Below are 19,039 nucleotides of genomic sequence, written 5' to 3' on the forward strand. Positions count from 1 at the left end.
GATAAAAATTATCTTTGTGCCTGTATTTTTAAAAACACGTCTGTATATGTACACGGATAAGAAAGTTTTGAAGGATATAGGCCAAATGTCTGCAATGGGCAAGTTTGGCTGAGGGGTCTACCTCTATACTATATGGCTCTGATTCTGTGACTCAACTGAACAAGAGCATTCCCTTCATTCTATTTTACTGAAGGAGATAAAGGATCCTGAGTCTTAAATTGTACTTTAGTTCAAAGTCAATTTATTATCAAAGTACGTATATATCACCATATACCACACCCAGGTACACTTTTTTGCAGGCATTCACAGAGCATAGAATCAATGGAAAAACTACACATGAAGACTTGTTTGCCATTGTGCGAAACTGCAGATACAAAAAAAAGATACTAAATAAATAATACTGAGAAAAATGAGTTGTAGAGTACTTCAAAGTGAGTTCATGGGTTGTGGAATCAGTTCAGAGTTGAGGTGATTGAGGTTATCCACGCTGGTTCAGGAGCCTGATGGTTGAGGGGTAATGGCTGTTACTGAGTCTGGTGGTGTGGGACCTAAGGCTCTTGTACCGCCTTCCCAATGGCAGCAGTTAGAAGACAGCATGGCTTGGGTTATGGGGTCCTTGATGGATACTACTTTCTTGTGGCTGTGCTCTTTGTAAATGTGCTAAATGATGGGGAAGGGTTTTCCCTATGATGGATTGGACAGCATCCACTACTTTCTGTAGGACATTGCATTCTTGGGCATTGGTGTTTTCATACCAGACTGTGATGCAATCTGTCAGCATACCCTCCACTTTGCACCTTTAGAAGTTTGTCAAAGATGAGATGCCAAATCTGTGCAAACTTCGAAGAAAGTAAAGGCACTGCCTCCAATTCTTTGTGATGGCGTTTACGTACTGGTCCCAGGACAGATCCTCAGAAATAATAACACCAAGGAATTTAAGGTTACTGACCCTCTCCACCCGGATTCTCTCATTTGTTCTAGCTCATTGACCTCTCCATGTTATTTATAATCGTTGTTTTGGTTTTGTTGGCATTGAGTGCAATGGCACTATTCAACCAGATTTTCAATAACCCTCCTCAATCGAGTTTAGGCCTGAATTTGTCCTTAACTTATCTCTAAAGATGGATGTTCTGCCATTATTTCGTAATCTTGTAACATTTTGCCTTTGCCTTCTTTTCTACAGCCGAACGGTATTGTTCCTCATGACAATCTAGTTCTAATAAGAATGAAAGCAGATGAGAACGGGAGATTTGGTTTCAATGTTAAGGTAAGACACGTTGTATTAACAAGCAATATGCCTCACTTATTTTTAAATAATTTTCCTGTAGAAAAAACAGGAATTTTTGCAAATCTGTTCAGCATGCACAAGAAAAAATATTACTGAAAAGGCCATTTGGTTGAATGGCAGTTTAAACTGATTAGCAAACTCTGGTAAATATCTTTGATCCTGTTGGAAGTTTATTTAAAAAGGAAGGTGCATGCAGGGAAGCATTAACCAGATTGCTTGGGCCTCAATGAACATTTTTGCATCTTTGTTCACTGTGTGTTAGATACTAGATTACCAAGGATTGCAAGTGTTGACTATTTTATTCAAGGAGCGCAGCAGAGACAAGCAAGGTGATCACCAGCCAGTGATTTGCAAATTGGTGGTGGGGAATTTGACATGGTCCCATATGGTAGGTTGGTCCAGGGGATGAAGACATGTGGACTTCGGCTGAATAGCGTAGACTATTTTCTAAATGGAGAGAAAATTCAGAAATCAGAGGTGCAAAGGGACTTGAGAATCCTCATGCAGGATTCCCTAAAGGTTAACTTGCAGGTTGAGTCGATAGAGAGGAAGGCAAGTGCAATATTTGCATTCATTTTGAGGGCACTAGGATAATAAAAGCAAGAATGTAATGTTGGGGCTTTATAAGGCCTCACTTGGAGTATTGTAAGTAGTTTTGGGCCCTTTATCTAACAAAGGGTGTGCTGGCATTGGAGAGGATCCAGCGGAGGTTCACGAAAATAGTCCTAGAAATGAAAGGCTTAACATATGAGGTTCGTTTGGCACTCTGGAGTTTTAAAGAGTGAGTGGGATCTCATTGAGCCCTATAGAGTATTGTAAGGCCCAAGACAGAGTGGATATGGAGAGGATGTGCAGAGCAGAGCTGGCTGAAGTTTCTGGGAAAAGTTCACAAGTTGCAGGATAGGTAATTCCAAAGAGGAAGAAGTTCTCAAATGGTAGGGGTAGGCAACCATGGCTGTCTGCATAAAAGCCAGGGTAAGGGCTTATAAGGTAGCAAAAGTGAATGGGATGTTGGATGATTGGGAAGCTTTTAAAATCCAACAAAAGGCAACTTTGAAAAAAGCTATAATAGGAAAAAGATGAAATATGAGGGCAGAGAAGCCAATAATATAAAGCAGGATACCAAAAGCTTTTTCAGTTGTATAAAGAGTAAAAGGGAGGTGAACATTAATATTGGACCACTGGAAAATGATGCTGGTGAGATAGTAATGGAGGACAAAGAAATGGCAGATGAACTTAATGGATACTTTGGATCTGTTTTCACTGTGGAAGACACTAGCAGTGTGCCAGAGGTCCATGAGTGTCAGGGAGGAGTGAGTGCTATTGCAATTACAAAGGAAAAAGTTCTAGACAAACTCAAAGGTCTTAAGGTGGATAAGTCACCTAGACCAGGTGGGCGAGATCTCAGAGTCCTGAGAGAGGTTGCTGAAGAGATAATGGATGATAAAGGCCATGTTACGTGTCCACAGTTTCGTTTTCCTGGGAGTCCACAGTTTTGTTTCTGTGAGCATTACCTTATGACGTATGCTGGTGGTGTAAAAGAAATGTGGGCATAGTGCTGAGGAGGAGTTGAAGGAAAGAGAGAGAGAGTGAGGATTGCAGGCTTCCAGCTCTCCAGGAATAGCTCACGATTGGTAAGGGTAAAGTCTAATGCTTACCCATACCTAAAGGATTGGGTTGATCAGCGGCACACTGTGCATTGTGGAGACGTGTCTGTCCTTCGTAAGATCCAGGATTTCGTGACAGTCACTTTGTGAAATTGCTCTTCCTAGACTTCGGAACAGTATTCCTCGGCTGGGATCTTCAGAAACCGTTTCTTCGTTCACTAGCCGTGGAATCTTTGAAATTCATTGTGATCACGTCGTCGCTGCACTGTGAATCCACAAGTCTCCCCTCTCAGCAATTTTGTGAATTACTGGGACTCTCTGAACTGCCGCTTTAAGACTGTGTTTAAGAACGGGTTCTAAGTTTGACTGTAAGGGAGCTATAGACACATAACACTGTTAACTTCTGTTTAAGAAAGTAGTTTATTTAATTTTCTATATTTTTGAGTAGATGTAAATAAATATAGGGGTTTTAATATTAAAACCGGACTCAATTTGTCATCTCTTGCTGCTGGTACGTTACGAATTCGTAACAACCATGATCTTTCAAGAATCACTTGGAAGATTGCAAATGTCACTCCACTCTTTAAGAAGGGAGGAAGCCAAAAGAAAGGAAATTATAGGCCAGTTAGCCAACATCAGTAGTTGGGAAAGTGTTGGAGTCTAGTATTAAAGATGAGGTTTCAAGGCTCTTGGAGACTAATGATAAAGTAAGTCAAAGTCAGCATGGTTTCTGTAAAGGGAAATCTAGCCTGACAAATCTGTTAGAGTTCCGCAAGGAAATAACAAGCAGATTGGACGAAGGAGAGGCAGTTGATGTTATTTACTTGGATTTTCAGAAGGCGATTTGATAAGATTCCACATGTGTCTGCTTAAACAAGATAAAATCCAATGGTGTTACAGGAAAGATACTGGCATGGATGGTAGAATGGCTGACAGGCAGGAGGCAGTGAGTGGGAATAAAAGGGGTTGGCTGCCAGTGACTAGTGGTGTTCCTCAGGTCTCTGTATTGGGACTGCTACTTTTTGCATTGTTTATCAATGATTTGGATAAGGAATTGATAGTTTTGTGGCAAAGTTTGCAGATGATAAGAAGATGGGTGGAGGGGTAGTTAGTGCTGAAGAAGCAATGCAATTGTAGCAAGACTTGGATAAATTGGAAGAATGGACAAAAAAGGAGCAGATGGAATACAGTATTGGGAAAAGTATGATAATGCATTTTGGTAAAAGGAACAATAGTGAAGACTATTATCTAAGTGGGGAGAAGGTTCAAATATCAGAGGTGCAGAGGGACTTGGGAGACTTCGTGCAAGACTCTCAGAAGGTTAATTTGCAGGTTGAGTCTGTGGTAAAGAAGGCAAATGCAATGTTGACATTTATTTCAAGGTGAATAGAATATAAAAACAAGGAGATAATGCTGAGCTTTTATAAGACACTAGTCAGGCCGCACTTGGAGTATTGTCAACAGTTTTGAGGAGCGTTTGGCAGCTTTGGTCCTGGGAATTTAGAAGAATGTGGGGGGGATCTCATTGAAACTTACCGAATGTTAAAAGGACTAGATAGGGTGGATGTGGAGAGGATGTTTCGTATGGTGGGGGGTATCCAGAACCAAAGGGCACAGCCTCAAAATTGAAGGGCGATCCTTTAGAATAGAGGTAAGGAGAATTTGTTTTAGCCAGAGAGTAGTGAATCTGTTGAATGTTCTGCACAGACTGCAGTGAAGGCCAAGTCCGTGTGTATATTTAAGGCAGAAGTTGATGACTTCCTGATCAGTCAGGGCATCAAAGGATATGGCGAGAAGGCAGGTGTGTGGGCTTGAGTGGCATTCAGGATAAGCCATAATGGAATGACAGAGCAGACTCAATGGGCTGAATGGCCTAATTCTACTCCTATACGTTAAGGTCTTAAGGATGTTTCCTATATTGTGGGAGTTTTAAGAGCAGAGGGTGGAGAATTCGTGCAATTCATTGCACAGGCGGCTATGGAGGCCAAGTCATATTTAATTTGGTAGTCGATAGGTTCTCAGTAAGTGTCAAAGGTTATGGGGGGAATGGGACTGAAGGGATAATAAATCAGCCATGATGGAATGGGAGAGCAGATTCATTGTGCCAAATGGCTTAATTCCGCTCCTATGTCTTATACTCTCGTACATATCCAAAACTGGCTTTCTCTGTGATATCTTTTGTTTTGCGGCATAAATTAACAATGTCCAGCATAGTTATAGGTCAATAGTTTATTGGAATGTGGGATCTTTGTAGAGCTTTATAGAGATTTGGTTTACTTTGTGTTTTAATTGGTTGTTGGCATTACGTGCTGTCTCACTGTGCGAAGCTGCTCATGATGAAAATTCAGTTTTCATTCATATTTGGTATTCCTTTTTTTAATAGGGAGGCATTGATCAGAAAATGCCAGTCATTGTATCAAGAGTGGCTCCTGGAACACCAGTAAGTAACTGTGTATAAAGATTTATCTGAAATAATATTTGGTTATGTGACTCAGTTACATCAGCATTCAGAGGCCTGGCCCTCTGATCTCAAAGCATGTTTGATTCCTGCCTTCGAAGTGGGATTATTCAATTTAACTGAAAATCTGGAATAAAAAGCTATCAAGATTTATACCGGTGAATCTATTATCATAAAAACTCACCACCTTTGTCATTCAAGGATGGAAATCTATTTGCCTCTTTTGAGTCTGTGTACAATTCCTGGTTGTATATGATGGCTGTCTCTTTTGCTTAGCAATAATTGAAGATTGACAATAAATGCCAGAATTGCCAACAGTGTCCATGTGCCAAAAATGAGATTAAAGCATTAATTTAGTATTTTTCATGGAATGTCAAATTCAATCCTTGAGAATCTGACTTTTGGCGGGTTAAGAAACAAATTTTGTAACATTTTAAGGAAGCTCTGTTTTATTTACGCTATCACGCTGCAATATTCAGATGAGACTTGTTGTCCAGCACTAACTAAGAAAATGTTAAATTAAATTTCCACTTAATCTCTGAAAGATAAAGAAAATAATAAGTTATTTTCCTGGACATGCATAGAACTTTTCAGATTCTAGCAAATATAGCAATTTTAACTGCCCTAAACAAAGATTAAAAAGGTTAGTTTTATTTGTTACGTGTTTATCTGGATCCAAGGAGGTGCTGGAGGCAGCCTGCAAGTGTCACCGCACTTCCAGCGTCAACATAACTAACCCATAAATTGGAGTGTGGGAGGAAACCAGAACACCTAGAGGAAACTCATGCAGTCGTGGGGAGAACGTGCAAACTTCTTAATAAGTAGTGGCAGGAATTGAACCTGGATCACTGATGGTGTAAAGCATTGCACTAACTGTGCAGCCCATTCAAATAGCTATGAATGTTTCTATTATCTTGTTTTGTCTTGATATGTAGGCTGACACTTGTGTTCCACGGCTGAATGAGGGTGATCAGGTTGTACTGATCAATGGCAGGGATATATCAGAATACACTCATGATCAGGTTGTTGCTTTCATCAAAGCAAGCTGTGAGATACACTCTGAAGAACTTTTATTACTCGTTCGGCCAAATGGTAAGTTTGGATCTTCAAAATTGAAGCTTTGTTAGTTGCAAATTGAAGCTCTTGTTCATGCTCAACAGATTTGAATATTTAGCTTGTACGACTGAGCCTTCTGAACTATTATTTCCCCAAATAGTATATTAGTCCAGTCAAGTTGAGTTTTTGTCATATGCACAAGTACATTCAGTGATGGTGAGAAATTTATCTTTTCAGCTGTTTATGATGTTGTGGAAGAGAAGGCAGAAAGTGAACCCGATTTTCAGTATATTCCAGAGAAGTCACTTTTGGATGTAACACACCAGGATGATGATGCCTTAAGAGAGTCGATGATACATTTACGGGATAGTCTGGAGACTGGAATGATTCTTGCGCAGTTTGATGTAAGAACCTTTTCAATATGAAAGTGTATTCAATTTATTTAAATAGATCTGTTTGAACTTATAGAAGTACTCTAGCACATGTACACATAACACAGCAATCTCTAAAAATGTTACAAGGTATGGTGATTGCTAATTGAAGAGTAATAGGAAGTCATTTGAACTGTTCGTGCTAGTTAACCAAGTAATTGAGTGCTCTTTCATAATCCTTCAGTCATTGGGTAAGCAACTCCACCCAACACCCCACCCCCCCAACCACCAACGTCCAACGATTTTGGAAGTAAAGGATATTTGCATCTGGTGTAATGGTACACACTCTACATGTTGATTTTTTGTTTGTTTTATTGAGATACAGCACAGACTAGGCCCTTCAATCCACACCACCTGACAACCGATTTAATCCTAGCCTAATCACAGGACAATTCACAACGATCAATTAACCTACCAACTGGCACATCTTCAGAATCTGGGAGGAAACCGGGCCATCTGGAGAAAACCCCACAGTCACAGGGAGAACATACATACTCCTTACAGACAGTGGCAGAAATTGAATCCACGTCACCTGTACTGTAAAGTGTTGTGCTAACTACTACACTACTATGCCGCCTATAAGAAGCTATTTATCTATAAGAAGTTGATTGCATAATGTACAACAATTTCCAAGTGCTCTGGCATCTTTACTATCTGTCTAACCAGACAACAAAGGAAGTAATATCCAACTTAGTTATCATCTCAGGAAATGCAACGCTTGTGTAGTTTGGAAAAGGATCAAGAAGCAAAGCAAACCCTAGTCAGGATTTAAAAGCAATTTCTGGCTAATGGTACTGGGGAATCGGATAAGTTGAGCTAATGACTTCAAATGCTGAACGTCCAGTTGAATTCACTGAAATATTTAGCAAATCTCTGACGATTTAAAGTGCAAATAGTTCCTTGTATGCATTGTCAATAAAACTATGACTGGACTGGAATAGTAAGCGTTGCATAGGTTTATTTTGATTGTTTTTGTCTAGTGTGTTATATTTCTATATCATCTTTGAAGATAAAACTTTTTTTTTCTTAGCAACTGTATAGAAAAAAGCCTGGTATGACGATGGCATGTGCCAAGTTACCTCACAATATTTCCAAAAACAGATACAGAGACATCTCACCTTGTAAGTAAAAGTTTTTAATGTTATGGCAATGTGGTAATGCTCCATGCAAGGAACTTAGAATGAACAAGATCTCGCAACAGAGAAGTGTTTTATTCTTCATCATGAACAGTTGTTTTTAATCTGATCATCTTTAAGGAAGAGAATGGGCATCTGTAATAAGACATAGGAGCAGAATCAGGTCATTCAGCCTTTCACATCTGTTACCATTTGACAGTGGCTGATTTATTTTCTCTCTCAACCCCACTCTCCTGCCTTCTCCCCATAACCTTTGACACCCTGACTAATCAACAACCTATCAAACTGTTTTAAATAGATTGATATATCGAATGACTTTGCCTCCACAGACATCTGACAGATTTGTCGCCTTTTGGCTGAAGAAATTCCTTCTCGTTTCTGTTCTAAAGGGATGCCCTTCTACTCTGAAGCTGTGAAACTGTGCCCTCTGGCCTCTGTTTATAGACTCCCCTACCACAGGAAACATCCTCTCCGCATCCACTCTATATATGTCTTTCAAAGCTTGATAGATTTCAATGAGACTCTTCCCCCCCCCCCCCAAATAGAAACATAGAAAACCTACAGCACATACAGCACAATACAGGCCCTTCGGCTCGTGATGTTGTGCTGAGCATGTACTTATTTCAGAAATTACATACAGTTACCCATAGCCCTCTATTTTTCTAAGCTCCATGTACCTATCCAGGAGTCTCTTAAAAGACCTTATCGAATCCACATCCACCACTGTCGCCGGCAGCCCATTCCACACACTCACCACCGTCTGTGTTTAAAATAAAACAAACAAACAAAACACCAACAACAACAACTTGTCCCTGACATCTCCTCTGTACCTACTTCCAAACACCTTAAAACTGTGTCCTCTTGTGTTGGCCATTTCAGTTCTAGGGGAAAAAGCCTCTGACTATCCACATGATCAATGCCTCTCATCATCTTAGACACCTCTATCAGGTCACCTCTCATCCTCCATCGCTCCAAGGAGGAAAGGCCGAGTTCACTCAGCCTATTCTCATAAGGCATGCTCCCCAATCCAGGCAACATCCTTGTTAATCTCCTCTGCATCCTTTCTATAGTTTCCATTTCCTTCCTGTAGTGAGGTTACCAGAACTGAGCATAGTACCCCAAGTGGGGTCTGACTGGGGTCTGACCAGGGTCCTATAAAGTTGCAACATTACCTCTTGGCTCTTAAACTCAATCCCACAGTTGATGAAGGCCAATGCACCATATGCCTTCTTAACCACAGAGTCGACCTGCACGGCAGCTTTGAGTGTCCTATGGACTTGGACCCCAAGATCCCTCTGATCCTCCACTGCCAAGAGTATTACCATTAATACTATATTCTGTCATCCTATTTGACCTACCAAAATGAACTACCTCACACTTATCTGCATTGAACTCCATCTGCCACTTCTCAGCCCAGTTTTGCATCCTATCAATGTCCCGTTGTAACCTATGACAGACCTCCACACTATCCCCAACACCCCCAACCTTTGTGTCATCAGCAAATTTACTAACCCATCCCTCCACTTCCTCATCCAGGTCATTTATAAAAATCACGAAGAGAAGGGGTCCCAGAACAGATCCTTGAGGCACACCACTGGTCACCGACCTCCAAGCAGATTATGGCCCATCTACAACCACTCTTTGCCTTCTGTGGGCAAGACAATTCTGGATCCACAAAGCAAGTTCTCCTTGGATCCCATACCTCCTTACTTTCTCAATAAGCCTTGCATGGGGTACCTTATCAAATGCCTTGCTGATCCATATACACTACATCTACTACTCTACCCTCATCAATGTGTTTACTCACCTCCTTAAAAAAAAACACAATCAGGCTCGTAAGGCAAGACCTGCCTTTGACAAAGCCATGCTGACTATTCCTAATCATATTATGCCTCTCTAAATATTCATAAATCCTGCCTGTCAGGATCTTCTCCATCAATTTATCAACCACTGAAATAAGACTCACTGGTCTATAATTTCCTGGGCTATCTCTATGCCCTTTCTTGAATAAGGGAGCAATATCTGCAACCATCCCATCCTTTGGATCCTCTCCCGTCCCCATTGATGATGCAAAGATCATTGCCAGAGGATCAGCAATCTCCTCCCTCATCTCCCACATCTCCCACAGTTGCCTGGGGTACATCTCATCCAGTCCTGGTGACATATCCAACTTGATGCTTTCCAAAAGCTCCAGCGCATTCTCTTTCTTAATGTCTATATGCTCAAGCTTTTCAGTCCATTCTTCTTAACTCCAGTGAGTATAGGCCCAGAGCATTAAATGCTCCTCATACATTAACCCTTTCATTCCTGTGATCATTCTGGTAAACCTCCTCTGGACTCTCCAATGTCAGCACATCTTTTCTTAGATAAGGGGCCCTAAACTGCTCACAGATGTAGACTGAGTCAACCTTCAAGTTAACCCTGAGGTAATCTCTCGCTGGACCTCCCAAGTCTCTTTGTACCTCCGATTTCTGAATGTGCCCCCCATTGAGAAAAAGTATTTGCCTTTATTCCTTTTACTAAAGAGCATGATGATACATTTCCCTAAACTGCATTCCATCTGCCCATCATCCTAACCTGTCCAAGTGTGTCTGCAGCCTCCTTGCTTCCTCGAGACTACCTGCCCCTCCACCTATCCTTGTATCATCCACAAATTAGGTCACAAAGCCATCAATTTTGTCATCCTTAATATATAATAGGAAAAGTAGTGGACACAACACTGATACCCATGGAACACCACTAGTCACCCCAGCCAACCAGAAAAGCCTCCTTTATTCCCATTGTTTGCCTTCTGCCAGTCAACCAATTCTTGCTGATGTGTTCTGCAACACATCAACAAATCTCATAAAAACTTGCTGAACACAGCACTAATGGAAGGAAAGCTTAAACAAAGTAAAATCATTCTTAGAACAAGTATTTAAATTAGAAATTTCTCAGAAATGTTTGTTCCAGTGACATATCACCTTACAGATAAGGTACTATTTTGTTATGTTTCAGCAAGATTTTTTTCAGTACTTCATCCAAAGTTGCATTACAAGTCATTTCTTAGAGCAAATGGGATTGCCTCTTATTTTTCTATAATAATGGAATTTCTGGCGCTTAAAATGATCTTTCAGTTTAACTGGTATGTGCCAGTGTTTATCTTCCAAAGAAGTCTCTTCCTGTCACCTCTAAGCTGTCCCTTGAATGCATTGGTACCCTCAACTGGTAGAAGATTCTACTTTCTAAGAGTGACTGAACTGCATTCCTTAGATATATTTGCCTCTTCACTTTATCTATATCCCTTTATATTCCCATTCTCTTTGTACTTTCCATCAGATTTATTAACCACTGTGCCTTCATCCAAGTTATCCTATGATACGAGGTCCCAACATTGATCTCTGCAGCACACCACTTATTACATTTTACCAGTGAGAAAGAGTGTTATTCTGTTGGCTGGTCATGCTGGTATTTTGCCTTCATCAGGAATTGGCCCGAAATGTTTAATTCATTTTCAGATTACCCTGCTATATTTTCACTGAATTACTAGATCAAGCAATTTAGCAAACATAATTTAAAAAATGATGCAGAGCATTTGGTATTGGATGAGAGAAAGTTTGCACTAAACTGCACGTTGATAAATGGTTAAATCCTGAGTCAGCAGGAAGAGTTTTTGTTGAGAATATTCTAAAAGATGAACAAACATGAAAGTTGCATTTTTAATCATAAAATTTCATTCTGTGTTCATTGTGACTTCTGAATCTACCTAATTATGACCTCACTAGTTTGCTTGCTCACTTGCTCTGGTATTCCTATCCATTTCTTGAAATCTTTTCTATATATTGGGGTCGACATTACGTTTCCAATATGGGCAAGACTGCAATTCTACAACTAGCTTTACTTTGCCTCTCCCTGACACATTTCTCCATCCAACTTCAAATGTCATCCATTCGTAGGTGGAAATGCAGTTCAGTCACACAGTATTTTGTGCTCCTGTGCAGCCTGAGATTCTATTGGCAGTGGTGAGATTTACTGCACAGGCATTTATTGAAGAATCTGACATTACACCAATTTGGAATGAGGTGGGAGTGAAGATTACTGAAGGTCAATAAAATCCATTATGTCAGTGATTTGCTTCCAAAATGAGCCATGCTGATAGTCAGTATTGTGCAAGTTCATTCTGTTTATCACACTTGACCAATTTGTTAATTCACAAGCAATGTTTGCAACTTCAATCTCATTTTCCTTGTATCTTATCCCACTTGATTTCATTTTGTTTCCTGTCTTAATATAATGTGAATCCCACCCCCACCCCACCAAATATAATGGGAATCCCATCCCCACCCCACCAAATATAATGGGAATCCCATCCCCACCCCACCTGATATAATGGGAATCCCATCCCCACCCCACCTGATATAATTGGAATCCCATCCCCACCCCACCTGTTATAATTGGAATCCCATCCCCACCCCACCTGATATAATGTGAATCCATCCCCGCCCCACCCGATACAATGTGGATCCCACCCCCGTCCCACCCGATGTAATGTGGATCCCACCTGCACCCCACCCGATGTAATGTGAATCCCCCCCCACCCCACCCGATACGTGAATCCCATCCCCACCCCACCCAATACAATGTGAATCCACCCCCAACCCACCTCATATAATGTGAATCCCATCCCCACCCCACCTGATATAATTGGAATCCCATCCCCACCCCACCTGTTATAATTGGAATCCCATCCCCACCCCACCTGATATAATATGTATCCCACCCCCACCGCGCCTGATATAATGTGTATCCCATCCCCACTCCACCTGATATAATGTGAATCTCCCCCCCCCCACCCGACCTGTTATTAAAGGAATCCCACCACCACCCCACCCATCTACATTGGGTAATTCAAAGGCAATCATGATATTGGAAACTTTGTCTGAATTAGGCCTAAATATTCCTTGTGCGATACGGCTGGTGGCGTAGTGACATCACTGCCAGACTTCAGGACGAATGGCCCCGAGTTCGAATCCAGCCGGCTTCTCTGCACACTTTTCATCCATGCTGGGTTACAAGCTGGTGATCTCTTTGGAAAATTCACCCGGCAGAAGGCAATGGCAAACCACTGCTGTAACTTGCCTCGTCCACGGTTCTCCACTACGTCAGAGAGGCGTGGAGGAAAATCGTCTGCTAACTGGAGAAACTCCGGATGTGACATACCTATTCCATTGTGCAAATTTACCAAGCTCATTGCTTTTCTTGTAGATGACGCAACACGGGTTATTCTAAAGGGTACAGATGACTACATCAATGCAAATTATATAAATGTGAGTACAAGGTGTCCTTGGAATTCTATTCTCTACAGCAATTAACCGTTTCTGAAGAAACTTTGTACAATATAAAGATAATGGATCAACAATGATGCATTTTTTCCAAATATTACCCAAAAAATGTTTTGCACTTCCCCACCAATTATTATTTCATAGTTGCTCACTTAGTGCTGCATGAATCATAAAACCAATTGTTATAATATGAATTGTCTTGTTTTATTTCAGTCGTTTGGGTTTAAATGTTTAAAAAAATATGGATGGAGAAAGCAATGTAAATCCAGATCAGATCATTGATCCAATGACATGAATCCATATTCCACCATGACAACAGGAGAATTTAAATTCAAGTTATAAAAGAAATCGAGAATTTAAAATCTGACTTCGGTGACCATGAAATTCACTGAATGTCATAAAGTGGTGTCTGCTTCACTAATGTTATTTATGGAAGGAAGTTTGGCATTCTCATGGAAAACCAGGACCACTAAATTGGTGGATTCTTTTGCCATCTCCTTGGGTCAATTGGAGAAAAGCAATAAATATTGGCACTCCAGTGATCAATCCTGTAAACATGTAAATTCAGCAAATATCTGTTATGAATGTCGAAGACCACTAACAGTGAGGCTGAGCCCTCATTTCCATATTGTAGTATTACTTGCTGTTAAATTTCTGACTAGTTCTTCACCGAAGCATTCTCCTAATGGACTACTTCATTATTTAGTTCTTTTGGAACGCAAGCTGTTCATTTGGTGTAGGAATAAGAATTTATATCACTTCATTTTCTGATTATATTTTCACGTCTGAAGATACTGATCCATGAGAGGGGAACTGCAATATGGTAGTTTGAGATCTGTCTACTCAATCTACTAGTGCTGCTCCAGGGGTTTATACTAGATTTGCGGGGGAGGGAAACCAGAGTGTTAGAGCAGATAGTGAGGTGGAGGAGGATAAAGAGAGGTGGAGGATGAGAGAACTGCAAGTATAGTACATGGAGTAAAGTCAGATCTAACATATAAAGAGGCTTTGAGGAAAGGGAAACAGAATAAAGGGGGTAAAGGTAGTCAGGTAGAACGGCTAAAGTGCGTGTACTTCAATGCAAGAAGCATCAGGAACAAAGGTGAACTGAGAGCTTGGATACATAAACAGAATTATGATGTGGTGGCCATTACAGAGACTTGGCTGGCACCAGGGCAGGAATGGATTCTCAATGTTCCTGGATTTCCGTGCTTTAAAAGGGATAGAGAGGGGGGAAAGGGGAGGAGGGGTGGCATTACTGGTCAGGGATACTATTACAGCTACAGAAAGGGCGGATAATGTAGCAGGATCCTCTTTTGAGTCAGTATGGGTAGAAGTCAGGAACAGGAGGGGAGCAGTTACTCTATTGGGGGTATTCTATAGGCCCCCTGGTAGCAGCAGAGATGTTGAGGAGCAGATTGAAAGACAGATTTTGGAAAGGTGCAAAAATAACAGGGTTGTTATCATGGGTGACTTTAACTTTCCTAATATTGATTGGCAGCTGATTAGTTCCAATGGTTTAGATGGGGCAGAGTTTGATAAGTGTGTCCAGGACGGATTCCTGTCACAGTATGTTGACAGGCCAACTAGGGGGAATGCCATACCAGATCTAGTGCTAGGTAATGAACCGGGACAGGTCACAGATCTCTGTGGGTGAGCATCTGGGGGACAGTGACCACTGCTCCCTGGCCTTCAGCATTATCATGGAAAAGGATAGAATCAGAGAGGACAGGAAACTTTTTAATTGGGGAAGGGCAAATTATGAGGCTATAAGGCTAGAACTTGCGGGTGTGAATCGGGATGATGTTTTTGCAGGGAAATGTACTATGGACATCTGGTCGATGTCCAGGGATCTCTTGCAGGATGTTAGGAATAAACTTGTCCCGCTGAGGAAGATAAAGAATGGTAGGGTGAAGGAACCGTGGGTGACAAGTGAGGTGGAGAATCTAGTCAGACGGAAGAAGGCAGCATACAGGAGGTTTAGGAAGCAAGGATCAGATGGGTCTTGAGGAATATAGGGAAGCAAGAAAGGAGCTTAAGAAGGGGCTGAGGAGAGTAAGAAGGGGGCATGAGAAGGCCTTGGTGCCTGGGGTAAAGGAAAATCCCAAGGCATTCTTCAACTATGTGAAGAACAAAAGGATGACAGGAGTGAAGATAGGATGGATTAGAGATAAAGTTGGGAAGATGTGCCTGGAGGCTGTGGAAGTGAGCGAGATCCTCAATGAATACTTCTCTTCGGTATTCACCAATGAGAGGGAACTTGATGATGGTGAGGGCAATATGAGTGAGGTTGATGTTCTGGAGCATGTTGATATTGAGGGAGAGGAGGTGTTGGAGTTGTTAAAATACATTAGGATGGATAAGTCCCCGGGGCCTGACAGAATATTCCCCAGGCTGCTCCATGGGGTGAGGGAAGAGATTGCTAAGCCTCTGGCTAGGATCTTTATGTCCTCATTGTCCAAGGGAATGATACCAGAGGATTGGAAGGAGGCAAGTGTTGTCCCTTTGTTCAAAAAAGGTAATAGGGGTAGTCCGGGTAATTATAGACCAATGAGCCTTATGTCTGTGGTGGGAAAGCTGTTGGAAAAGATTTTTAGAGATTGGACCTATGGGCATTTAGGCAATCATGGTCTGATCAGGGACAGTCAGCATAGCTTTGTGAAGGGTAGATCGTGTCTAACAAGCCAGTTAGAGTTCTTTGAGGAGGTGACTAGGCATATAGATGAGGGTAGTGCAGTGGATGTGATCTACATGGATTTTAGTAAGGCATTTGACAAGGTTTCACACGGTAGGCTTATTCAGAAAGTCAGAGGCATGGGATCCAGGGAAGTTTGGCCAGGTGGATTCAGAATTGGCTTGCCTGCAGAAAGCAGAGGGTCGTGGTGGAGGGAGTACATTCGGATTGGAGGGTTGTGAATGGGTGTCCCATAAGGATCGGTTCTGGGACCTCTACTTTTCATGATTTTTATTAACGACCTGGATGTGAGGGTAGAAGGGTGGGTTTGCAGACGACACAAAGGTTGGTGGTGTTGTAGATAGTGTAGAGGATTGTCGAAGATTGCAGAGAGACATTGATAGGATGCAGAAGTGGGCTGAGAAGTGGCAGATGGTGTTCAACCTGGAGTAGTGTGGGGTGGTACACTTTGGAAGGGCAAACTCCAAGGTAGAGTACAAAGTAAATGGCAGGATACTTGGTAGTGTGGAGGAGCAGAGGGATCTGGGGGTGCATGTCCACAGATCCCTGAAAGTTGCCTCACAGGTAGATAGGGTAGTTAAGAAAGCTTAAGGAGTGTTAACTCTCATAAGTCGAGGGATAGAGTTTAAGAGTCGCGATGTAATGATGCAGCTCATTAAAACTCTGGTTAGGCCACACTTGGAGTACTGTGTCCAGTTCTGGTCGCTTCACTGTAGAAAGGATGTGGAAGCATTGGAAAGGGTACAGAGGAGATTTACCAGGATGCTGCCTGGTATAGGGAGTATGCATTATGATCAAAGATTAAGGGAGCTAGGGCTTTACTGTCTGGAGAGAACGAGGATGAGAGGAGACATGATAGAGGTATACAGGATATTAAGAGGAATAGATAGAGTGCATAGCCAGCATCTCTTCCCTAGGGCACAACTGCTCAATACAAGAGGACATGGCTTTAAGGTAAGGGGTGGGAAGTTCAAGGGGGATTTTAGAGGAAGGTTTTTCATTCAGAGAGTGGTTGGTGCGTGGAGTGCACTGCCTGAGTCAGTGGTGGAGCAGATACACTCGTGAAATTTAAGAGACTACTAGACAGGTATATGGAGGAATTTAAGGTGGGGGGGTTAGATGGGAGGCAGGGTTTAAGGGTCGGCACAACATTGTGGGCCAAAGGGCCTGTGCTGTGCTGTACTGTTCCATGTTCAATATACTAAGTTATCTTAATTACCACTGTGGAATGGCCACATGTCCATGGAATTGGTTTCTTTGGGAACTGTCATAGATCTTTGGTATCAAATTTGCTAGGAATTTTCTGTCTGGAACATTGCCATGCACCCTAATATTAACTTCTGTTATTCAGAAGCCCCAATTCCACTTGTGTTGAACAGGCTCTTCACTTTTTTCATTAATAAAGTCAAAGAAATAACTTGCTGAGGGAGTAAGGAAAGTTTGCTTTGGTTGATTAGCTAAGTAAAGCAGAGAGGAAATGTTTTCAGTTGAGTATTACATTTCTAAACCCAACTATGCAGATGATATAACTAGAACTGGGCACCACAGTAGCGTAGCAGTTGGCGCAATGTCGAAGTTCAGAGTTCAGCTCTGAAGTTCTGTGTTAGAAGTCTCTGTACATCCTCTCCTAGAATGTTTCGGTCTACCCCAGGTCTTCCGGTTTCCTCCTGCAGTCCAAAGACATATCAGGTTGATTAATTGTCCCATGATTAGTCTGGGGATAAATCGGGTTGTGGGGCATCGCAGCTTGAAGGGTCAGAAGGGCCTTCTTTGTGCCACGTTGCTAAATAAATAAATAAATTACAAACGTTTGTACATGGAATGATGTTGAATTAATAAATAACATTTCAAAAGGAAAATTAAAGGTGTAGAAAGAAACAGAAATCAACAAGAGAAGCTGCTTTCTAAGACTTGTACCATTATCATAGCAAGAGGCAGAAGAAAAGTGTTCAGCACAGGTGGACTTGGGGGTTCTGTAGGCCTGTACTTGCTATTCTGGTGCATGGCAATGTTTGAGAAGCATACCGTTAAAGACTGAAAATACCAAGCAAATCTGATATTAACTCCACGGACACGTGTTCTGTCTGCAATGTTAACTAAGATTACTGCAACAGCAAGGCACAACTGCACGTAATCAAAATTGTACCAAAAATACTTGGCCAACGTTCAAGCACCCTTCAGGAAGGTGAACCCACTGAAAGCAGTCCAGACAGGGTACCTGTCTGAGTGTTCACTCATCTTTAACCTCTTACATCAGCAGTCTGAGGTACCTTCCTTCTTCAAGCAGGCTTCAATTATACCAGTGCCCAAGAAGAATGCAGTAACCTTCCTCTGTGACTATCATCCAGTAGCACTTACATCCACAGAGGTGAAGTGTTTTGAGAGGTTGGTAATGAAATATATCAACTCTTGCCTGAAAAGTGACCGGGTTCCATTCCATTTTGACTACTGGCACAACAGGTCCACAGCAGATGCCATCTCCTTGGCTCTTCGCTCAACCTTGGAATTTCTGAACAGCAAAGGTACATATATGAGGATGTTGTTCATTGACTACAGCTCAGCATTCAATACACTCATCCCCTCAAAACTAATCAATAAGCTCCAAGGCCTAGGCCTCAATACCTTCTTGTGCAACTGGATCCCTGATTTCCTCACTTACAATCGCAGTCAGTTCAGATTGGCAATGACATCTCCTCCTCAGTCTCCATCATCACAGGTGCACCACAAGGCTGTGTGCTTAATCCCCTGCTCTACTCGTTTTTTCCTTATGACTGTGAAGCTAAGCACAGCTCCAAAGCCATGTTTAAGTTTGCTGACAACACCACTGTTGCTGGCCAAATCAAAAGTGATGAAGAATCAGCATATAGGAAATATATACAGCATATATTGAAAATCTGGCTCAGTGGTGCCACAACCGCAGCCTCTCACTCCATGTCAGCAGGACTAGTTAGATGATTATTGACTTCAGTAGGAGGAAACCAGAAGTCCACGAGCCAGTTCTCATTGGGGAGTCAGAAATGAAGAGGGTCAATAATTTTAATTCCTGT

General features: G+C 41.8%; 1 protein-coding gene across 6 annotated transcripts in view; it reads left to right on the forward strand.

Annotated features, from left to right (window-relative positions):
• Positions 1-19,039, forward strand: part of ptpn4a (protein tyrosine phosphatase non-receptor type 4a) — a 231,415-nt gene that overhangs the window by 190,882 nt on the left and 21,494 nt on the right. For all 6 annotated transcript variants that reach the window (XM_063048534.1, XM_063048536.1, XM_063048533.1 and 3 more), the window contains 6 exons: positions 1,184-1,267; positions 5,279-5,335; positions 6,289-6,445; positions 6,647-6,813; positions 7,871-7,961; positions 13,221-13,282. In XM_063048534.1, the coding sequence (XP_062904604.1) occupies positions 1,184-1,267; positions 5,279-5,335; positions 6,289-6,445; positions 6,647-6,813; positions 7,871-7,961; positions 13,221-13,282 (618 nt within the window). The remainder of the gene's footprint in view (positions 1-1,183; positions 1,268-5,278; positions 5,336-6,288; positions 6,446-6,646; positions 6,814-7,870; positions 7,962-13,220; positions 13,283-19,039) is intronic.

The sequence above is a fragment of the Mobula hypostoma genome, chromosome 5 (assembly GCF_963921235.1).
Source record: "Mobula hypostoma chromosome 5, sMobHyp1.1, whole genome shotgun sequence".
Classification (NCBI taxonomy): domain Eukaryota; kingdom Metazoa; phylum Chordata; class Chondrichthyes; order Myliobatiformes; family Myliobatidae; genus Mobula; species Mobula hypostoma.